The 9,815-nt window shown below is 38.9% G+C and overlaps 1 protein-coding gene across 14 annotated transcripts in view; it reads left to right on the top strand.

Annotated features, from left to right (window-relative positions):
• The window catches only part of baz2ba (bromodomain adjacent to zinc finger domain, 2Ba), a 356,283-nt gene that overhangs the window by 260,127 nt on the left and 86,341 nt on the right, over positions 1 to 9,815 (top strand). For 5 of the 14 annotated variants that reach the window (XM_043693834.1, XM_043693828.1, XM_043693829.1 and 2 more), the window contains 4 exons: positions 3,277 to 3,342; positions 3,730 to 3,774; positions 4,088 to 4,120; positions 5,923 to 5,988. In XM_043693834.1, the coding sequence (XP_043549769.1) occupies positions 3,277 to 3,342; positions 3,730 to 3,774; positions 4,088 to 4,120; positions 5,923 to 5,988 (210 nt within the window). The remainder of the gene's footprint in view (positions 1 to 3,276; positions 3,343 to 3,729; positions 3,775 to 4,087; positions 4,121 to 5,922; positions 5,989 to 9,815) is intronic. The other 9 variants (XM_043693822.1, XM_043693832.1, XM_043693830.1 and 6 more) reach the window with 5 other exon arrangements.

The following is a 9,815-nucleotide window of genomic DNA, read 5'->3' as shown; positions in this document are numbered from 1 at the left end:
TTAAAAGCATGTTAAGCTATACTGTCTTCCTCATCCTTCCCTCTTTTCCACATGGCACGGGGAGTAATCCAGACATTACAGAGGATTGATCTCTCTCTCTCACGCGCGCACGCTCTCTCTCCCCCCCTCTCTCTCTCCCCCCTCTCTCTCTCCCCCCTCTCTCTTCCCCGTCTCAGCAGCTTTCTGACAGGTCCCACTTCTGCCCCATACAGGACAATGTTAGCGAGATTATCTGGGGAAGTGGGGTTTAGGGTACAAGCCTGTGTAGAACTCCACGGAAAAGGTGGGAAGAGAGAGAGGGGGGGTGGGGAGTCAGTCATTTAGAGATGGTGCGTCCGCTCCCATCAGTCCAGGACTGTTCTCGGCATCACTTTTAATCACTGTAAACAAAAGACGTGATCGGTGTTGGACACACGTCTTTGATGTAAAGTTTCTGTCAGGACCTCGAGATCTCCTTCGGATAATCTGATTTTCAGAAGATTGGTACCTGGATAATCGAGGTTCCTCTGTATTTTTTTCTCTTTTACTTTGGAAAGCAGTACCTTGGTAAGAATTGCAAAACCTATCATTACAAAGTGTTTCCAGGAGTTCAGCCTCCAAAGACTGACATGTTATGTTTAAAGTTATTCTCTGTGGATCTGCCTGGCTGACCAGCTCTGATTGCAGTGTCTCAGCTCAGCATACAGATGGCTCAAACATTACAAACTCGATAACTCCGAAGATTTATTAATAGTAATCTAGAATCCTGGAAAGAAACATTTTACAAATACGTATATCGTTCTTTCCGGGTGCCTGTTTGTTTTGTGATAGATTGTTGAGATGTACCCTGGATACTGTTGTTTCACCTGCACAAGCTGAAATCTCCTACATTGTCACTCTGTAATGCAAAATTGGACACTTAGAACTGGAAATTATTGGTGTCCAGTTTGAATGAATTTGAATTGTTTGTATTTATATGCCATCTTATCACAAGAAAATCCCTCAAGGTAAAAGCAACTTGACCATTATGGAGTAGAAATTTAACATTGAGTCACAGAGTAGATGCCCAAAATCTTGGTCGAAGAGGTGGATATTGAGGGTAAACAAGAAATAGAGGCAGAAAGTTAGAGGTATAGGGAAGATGTCCAGAGCATGGGGCGTAACAAGCTGTTTACCACCAGTATGGCATGGAGGATTGCAAGGCTGGGTTAAAAGAGAGGGAAGCCAGGAACAGATTTAAAAATAAGGATGCAAATTTTAAAACTGGGGCATTACTTGCTGGGTAACCAATCTATGATAGAAAACAGAGGAGTAATGGGTGAATGGAATTTGGGAATAAGGGCCAAAGGTAGGAGAGTTTTGGATGGCCTCAAGTTTACAGAGGGTAGATTTTCTCTTTGAAACGAGATGTGAGCATTACTGGCAAGACCAGAATTTATTGTCCATCCCTAATTGCTCATGAGAAGGTGGTTCTGAGTTGCCGCCTTGAACTGCTGCAGTCTGTGTAGTGTGGAGACACCAACAGTGTTCAAGATGGAGTGACTGAATTTTGACCAGGGACAGTAAAGGCATAGTATCCTAGTCAGTATGGTCAGAACCAATATTCCCTCTCATTTTGCTGCTACCTTTGAATTCTGAGAAGTATAGAATATTTAAAGCAGAGCATCCATTCAGTGGAAGCGATGGTAATTTTTTGTGTTTATTAACTAGTAAAATTGTGCATTTACATTATTTAACAATTACAGGTATTCTACCTGCAAAAATAAGCAAATTGGTTTACTTCGTTCTTCGAGCCTGCTCCACCATTTCGTATGATCATGGTTAATCTCATCTCAGCCTCAACTCCACTTTCCTGCCCACTCCATATTGACTTTCAAACCCTTACTCATTAAAAATCTATTTATCTCCTCCTTACATTTACTGAATGTCCCAGCATCCATCAAACTCTGGGGTAGTGAATTCTATAGATTCACGACCCTTTGAGAGAAGTATTTTCTCCTCATTTCCATTTTAAATCTGCTGTCCAAAATCTGACCTTTTGTTCTAGATTGCCTCACGTGAGGAAACATCCTCTCTGTGTTTACTTGGCTAATTGCCTTTAGCATGCTGGATACCTCAATTAGATCTCCTCTCAATCTTCTAAATTCTGAGATTATAGGCCTGAACTGCTTCATATCTCTTCGTAAGACAAACCCCTCATCTCTGCAGTCAATCTAGTGAACCTCCTCTGAACTGCCTCCAATGCAGCTAATCCTTCCTCAAGTAAGGGGAGCAAAATTGTACACTACTCTGGGTGTGATCTCATTGGTGCCTTGTACAGTTGTAGCAACCGTTCTCTTCTTCTATACTCTATTCCTTTCGCAACAAATGTCAAAATTTTATTTGCCTTCCTTATCACCTGCTGTACCTGAATGCATGAGAACACCTAGATTCCTCTACATTGAAGCATTCTGACATTTCATTTGCTTTAGGAGAAGATATGTTAAAATGATAGCTTTTACAATTCCAGAGATCATTAATCAGCACTGCGCATAATTTTTGTTTGTTCTTCATTCAGAATCTCATATCCTTTGTTCACAGTACCAAGAATGCTGTTTCGTGTAAAAATCACTTTTAACTCTGTCAGTACCTGAAAAACTCTATTTGTGCACTTTTAATTTAGAATCTTGTAAGTCAAAGATTTTCTTGTATCAGTAACATTTTTCATATAATGAAATTTTTAATAATGAATTTCGTGTGGAAACATCTGGTGAATGTGAAGAGAGAAATAAAACCCAATGTGACTCTTTTTGCAAACTCTTTTATTAAAATTAAAATTGCTTTAAAAACATTAATTGCTTAATCACTACCCAAATGTTTGCGAGAAGAGTTTCCTCACAACATGTTTATATTGTGGATTTAAATTGACAATTTTGCTGTGCACTTCCCCTGTTGTGAGTGGTGTTAGTCTTGTATAGTTTTAAAAATCACATACTTCAGTCAGCATGGTCTTGCAACCATTTGGCCCGAGCATAGGCAGTTCTTGAATAGCCCTTAAAATCTTTTCTTTATGTCTCCAAGTGTTTAAAGTATTTGTAAAGATTTGTATCGAGACTATGGATGTTTTATTGATATTTTATATATCCAGTGTTAAATTGTTGGAAATGTGTCGTTAGATATCCTGGCTGAAGTTTGTTGAAATGCTAGCTCATTGGCACTTTGCTGTGATGTATAGTGTATAACTCTTAAAAGCTTGAGATTATTTCAAGTTCCAGTAGTGCTTTTTGCATGACCTCCAGACCTGTTTTGCATGCACAGGCTAAGAGGAAAAAGAAGGAAGAAGCAGCAAATGCAAAGTTATTGGAAGCCGAGAAACGAATGAAGGTTAGTTTAGATGGATCTCTGGACGTCTGACCTTCAATGGGTATTGCGTAGGGAGATTATGTAATTAAACATTAATTGTGTAGGGACATGAACTAAAAAAAATGAAGAAATAATTTAGCCAGTTGTATCATAGGACCTTGTTAATGGTGTACCATTAGATTGTCATAAATATTATGGAACGTTTCATGTTTGGTTATTTCTCTCTCTGGTAACTTGAGCTGCTTTTACATTTTACCTTATTAATATCAGAATTTTGCACTTCATGCCATTCAGGGTTCAATGTCTGGTATAGAATTGTAATCCTTTTGCAGTTAGTCTCTTGTTTCACTGTTCATTTCTTGTATAAAATGATACATTCAATATTTGTATATTTTGTTCCTTTTTAAGGAGAAGGAATTAAGAAGGCAACAAGCTGTTCTCCTTAAGCATCAGGTTGGTAAATTATACACACGCGCGCATATACACATACACACACACACACATATATGTATATATACAGTACATGATTTAGTGAATATTACTTAGCTCTACTGTGTGTTTTCATTTTAGCTATGGGGAATATGTTGAATTAAACATTTGTTCAAACTATGAAGATTTATCTTTCCTCATTGTAAATATACTTACTTTTTTCTCAAGTTAAGTTGGCTTGCTTTGGTATTGGGAAAGTGATTTTTCTTATGAAATGAATTGGTTTTATCATTTTGTGATTACTGTTTCATAATGATGTGCCAACTCTTTCTACCAGGAGTTGGAGAGGCATAGACTAGATATGGTATGGGTATGTTTTTTGTACATCTAACACCGCATCGTGATTTGGTTGTGATATGGTTGTCATAGTAATGCATAAAGTGTAGCACTGGCTGCTGTCATACTACATACTTCTGCATGGCTTTTACAGCACAGTGCATTGCATACATCTGCTATAATTTCAAAAGACAAAACTTTTTGAATTAACAACTGTAGCTTCCATATTCAACAGTCTCCTTAAAAGATAAGTTTACTTCTTTGCAGGAGACAACAGAAGGATAAATATATAAGCCCTAAAATTGGATGTATTCCTTCTGAAATGGATAGACTGCCATTAAATGTTTGATTTTTACCACAATTCATTTCCTTACCCACATTCTATAAACTTTATTATTTACATCCCAGTACAATGCCATTCCAGCAAACCAAATTTTGCAAAGCTAAGCACATTTGCTTTGAGTTCCGTGTAGATGATAGTAAATTGATGATAAAGCTGATTAGAGATATCTAAGCAGCTGACATTCATTTGTCATTGTAAATGATAAAAATTACTCTCAGTGTACTATTTCTATTCATATAATTTCTGGAATGGACTTAATGATACTATATCAGTGATTTTATTCAGCACATCTTAGCTTCCTCTTAACAGAAAATCCAAAACTTATAACAAGAATGCTAAGAAGCATTGGTTTCTATGCAGGGACCTTGTATTCTACCATTACTGTTTCATGGAAAGTCCCATTGCTCCTTCATTCACTGAGCAGGTTCCGTTATTTTGCTAATTGATCACCCTTGGCATTGTGCAAAGGGTATCAAGACCAAGTATAGTATTTAAGTGGTGAGGTTAAGGGTAGTGGGATAATTAAAGCATGCTGCTGTAAGAATTTTTTTGTTATGTGATATACTGTAACCTTTTGCTAAATAACAAAAGGCTATTTGAGGGGAAGCAGAAAAGTAGAGTTAGTTACGGAATTTGTCTGCAGCACAGGAACGGAGAGTTGGAAAACTGAGGTTACACATAACTTTAAAAGAGGCAGTTTCCATTATAACTGTAGACATAAATTTGTAATGCAACATCTAAAATAATTAATATATTATGAAGAATGTGTGAAATTAAAGGACTCAGTAAAGAGGGGGGATTGAGAGAAGAAGCAAGAGTAGTATGGTGACCCTTTGCACTCCACAAAAAAGTTTATTTGCTAAACTTAAGATGTCTGGTACTGATTTGGAAGTATTAAAAGGAATAATTTTGTTTGCTGGAATATGAGCATATATGCTAAAATTGAAAATTCTTCTTGGATATAATTGATGTGGGATAGCTCAATATTTTTCCTCTAGTTGATGTTCTGGAATGCTAACTCTAATCTTCCATTCAAAACTTAGATATGCAGGTAATAAATGTTATGAAATTGGCTAATTACAACATATTTATTCTAATTGGCCTGTTACTAAATGTTTTGCGTCTGAAGCAGATGTAAGGTAATTAGCCTGTTGAAGCCGACCATTGCGCTTTTTACCTGACAGCTATGGAGAAGCATCGCACTGGTTTGCTCTGCTTTTCCAAGAACTACGTACATAACTTAAAGCATACGCTTTCGTTTTACACTGTCTTTACATCTGTTGCTTTTTCTGTTTTGCTTTTGATTGTCCATGTTACTTCCTAATCCTCAACTAAAATGTACACAAACTTGGCCATTGTCTGTTTTATTGTAAACTGTTCACTATTGTCTAACTTATGCTAAATATAATGAAACTAAATTTTTGCAACTTGAACATTGTTATTAATGTATAGCTTAGCTACTTAAACCTGAAATTTATCTTGTGCACTGTCAGGAAAAAGAGAGGCGAAGGCAACATATGATGCTCATGAAAGCAGTGGAAGCCCGGAAAAAAGCTGAAGTAAGTAAAACTGTGTGTTGAAGATACCAAAGCTGAAGGTTTTTTCTCTGAATATGTGTAGCATTTGTAACAAGATAAATGAGTTGACAGTACATGTAAATTAATAAGATATGGTAGCTGTTATGGAGAAGGTGAAGACCGTGAACTCAATGGAATACAACATTTCAGAAGAATAGGTTTAAAAAAATGAGAGTGGGGTAGCTTTGCTAATAAATGAATGTAACAGTGGGGTAGCGAGTAGTGATACATTTCCAACAAATCATAATGTGGAATCAGTTTTAGTGAAAAAAAATGGAACAGCAAATGAAAAAAGGCTGCAAGTCATCTCATCACGCAAAACCCCTTTTTGTGCGAAAGAGTTTTTGACTCAAATGGCTCTGGATTTCTGCTAGGAGGCCACTTCCACTAAATTAATGGCCTCTGTGCATTGTGGGGAATGGGAAATCAGGGCTGGCAAAATGCTAGAGACCAAAAACATTGCCTCCTAATTGGCGCCATAAGTTTTATTGTTTTCCCCTTCCAAACCTTGCCTCCTGGACAATGAGAATGGAACATGCAAAAGAACAAAATGTGAACCTAAGAAGGTGTAATGGGGACAAATTTGAATAAATGCACCTGCCATCCAAAAGGACATGCAAAGTGGATGAAAACTGGGGCCAAAATTGTTGAACCTGTTGCTGAGCAAAAGGCCGCAAACTACTTAATTGAACAATGAGGTGCTATTCCTTTTACTGCTCCAGACGGTATCATAACATGTATGAATCAAATGATTAAGAATATCTAGAATTGAGCTTCAAAAGAAGAGTCTTAGGGGTCAGAGTGTGAAGATAGCATAGAATTAGAGTTGCAGATGATTAAAATCTCAGGGTTGTGCTTGCACACTGAAAGGAAGTGTTCTGCATAGCAATCACTGTGTGCGCTTGGTCTTTTTGTTGTAGAACAGCCTGCATTATGAGTAGTGAACATAATATACTAATTGAAAAAAGTGCAAATACATTGCTGTTTCACCTGGAAATTATTTGGCCCTTGGAAATTAAGATGGGAAGAAAAGTAAATAGGTGAAACAAACACACACAATGTTTCAGCTATATAGCAGGTCAAGCAGCATCTGTGGAGAGGGAAACCATTGAATGTTTTGAGTCCAGTATGACTTCAGAATGGAACAGAAGTGAAGGGGAAATATTATCTGCTGTCCTTGTATGAGAACAGAAAGAGGACATTTAGAGTGATGGAGGAGCGGACCAGGGTGCAACGGAGGGGAAGATATCTTTAAAATTCTTACATGGGAAAAAAAGACTGGTAGAATTATAGTGGTGAAAAATGGCAGAGGAGAATGTGGTGAATGGGGAGCTTGGGGTTGAAGTTGAGGACAGGAGGAGCCTGATGATCATTTAAGGGGTGGGGAGAGAAAGACGAGCAGAAATACAGAAAACAGAATGGATATGATCAAGGACTCTGCCTGTCATGGTGATTGAAAAATCTTCAGTTGAGGAAAAGGAAAGACCTTTCAGAAGTACTGATGTGGAAACTGGCACTGACTAAACAGATATGATTAAAGCAGAGAACAGAATAGACCTTTTTCAGGAAGTGGAGTCTGAAGAAATACACTCGAGCTGTCCGTGGGAGTATATACTTAGTCACTATTGGTTAATGGCTTATGTCTAAAAATGAAAACTGAAATTGAGGAAAGGAAAAGGCAGAAATGGACTATGCAAGTGCCATGAAAGGGTGAAAATTGGAAGTAAAATTCATTAAATTTTCCAGTTGAGGATGAGAAAAGAAAATGGCAAGGATACAACTATCAGTGTATGTGAAAAAGAAGTAGGGGTGCGGGGCCCCGAAATAGGACTGAATGAAGAATGTTCTACATATTCCAGAAAAAGATAGGCATAGATAACTTTCATTAGGCACCAACACTATCACCTTCTATTGGAGGAAGCACATGGAGTTAATTGAGAAATGATTCTATGTAAAATCACGTTCAGTCACCTGAAGGGGAGTGATAGTAATGTATAGGGACTACTTTAGTCTTCGCTCAAGCAAGAAATGGAGAGCCCACAGACTATCGTGAATTCGGGATTGGGGCATAGAGTGGCATCGGCATGTACCATTGACAAGATGGATTGCAGAAATTTACCAAAGCACCTTCCGCCCTCTATCACCTTGAAAGCGTGACCTCTCGTTATTGAATCCTTCACCCTGGGAAAAAGCTTGTCTCTATCCACCCTGTCTATACCCTTCATGATTTTATCAGGTCCTCCCTCAATCTCCTTTTTTCTAATGAAAATAAATTTAACGTACTCAACCTCTCTTCTTAGCTAGCACCTTCCATACCAGGAAACATCCTTGTAAACCTTTTCTGCACCCTCTCCAAAGTGTCCATCTGTCCAATGAAAGCAAGCATACTATATGCTTTCTTGACCACTCTATCCACCTGTGCAGCAACCTTCAGGGTACAATGGACCTGCACTCCCAGATCTCTCTGCTCATCAACTTTTCCCAAGGCTCTTCTGTTCATTTGCTCTAGAATTAGTCTTGCCTAAATGCATCACCTCACATTTCTCTGGATTGAAATCCATCTGCCACTTTTCCACCCAACTCTCCAGTCAATTTATATCCTCCTGTATTTTTTGACAGTCCCCTATGCTTTCTGCTACTCCACCAATCTTTGTGTCATCTGCAAACTTGCTGATCATACCAACAGTGCCCTCTTCCAGATCATTTATGTATATTACAAAACTCAGTGGCCCCAACACTGACCCATGTGGAACACCACCTTACTCCATTTCGAGAAACTCCCTTCAACTACTAACCTCTGTCTCCTGTTGCTCAGCCAGTTCTTTATCCACCTAGCTAGAAAACCCTGCACACCATGTGACTTCACTTTCTCCATTAGTCTACAATGGGGGACCTTAGCAAACGCCTAACTAAAGTCCATGTCTGTGACATCAACAGCCCTTCCTTCATCTATCAACTTGGTCACTTCCTCAAAGAACTCTATTAAGTTGGTAAGGCATGATCTCCCCTGCACAAAACCATGTTGCCTATCACTGGTATGCCCATTCTTTTCTAAATATAAATAGATCCTATCCCTCAGTACCCTCTCCAGCAAAACCTTTCCCACCACAGACATCAGGCTCACTGGTCTGTAGTTATCCGGAATATCCCTACTACCCTTCTTGTACAGGGGGACGGCATGAGCAAACTTCCTGTTCTCCGGCACCTCACCTGTATTTAAGGATGCTACAAAGATATCTGTCAGGGCCCCAGCTACTGCCTCTCTCAGCAACCTGGGATAGATCCCATCTAGTCCTGGGGATTTGTCCACCTGAATAACCTCTAGCCTACCCAACACATCTTCCCTACTTATGTCAACATGATCCAGACTAATCAAACTTCTATCTCTAATCTCAAGATTCATCATGTTCCTCTCCTCAGTGAGCACTGATGCAAAGTAATCATTCAGAATCTCACCCATTCTCTCAGGTTCGACACAGAACCTTCCTTCATTATCTTTTAGTAGACCAATCCTTTCTCTAGTTACCCGCTTGCTGCTTATAAAATGCTTTGGGGATTCACCTTAATTCTGCTTGCTAAAGCTATTTCATGACCCCTTTTAGCCTGCTTGATTCCTTGTTTAAGACTTGTCCTACTCTTCCGATATTCCTCAAGGGCCCGTTCTATTCTTAGCTGCCTAGACCCATGTACGCTTCCCTTTTCCTCTTGGCTAGACGTACAATTTCTTCTGGATCAGTGGTGCTGGAAGAGCACAGCAGTTCAGGCAGCATCCGACGAGCAGCAAAATCGACGTTACAGGCATAAGCCCT

Source organism: Chiloscyllium plagiosum, chromosome 7 (assembly GCF_004010195.1).
Source record: "Chiloscyllium plagiosum isolate BGI_BamShark_2017 chromosome 7, ASM401019v2, whole genome shotgun sequence".
Lineage (NCBI taxonomy): Eukaryota > Metazoa > Chordata > Chondrichthyes > Orectolobiformes > Hemiscylliidae > Chiloscyllium > Chiloscyllium plagiosum.
The sequence above is the reverse complement of the archived record's forward strand: the minus strand, read 5'-3'. Positions and strand labels throughout refer to the sequence as shown.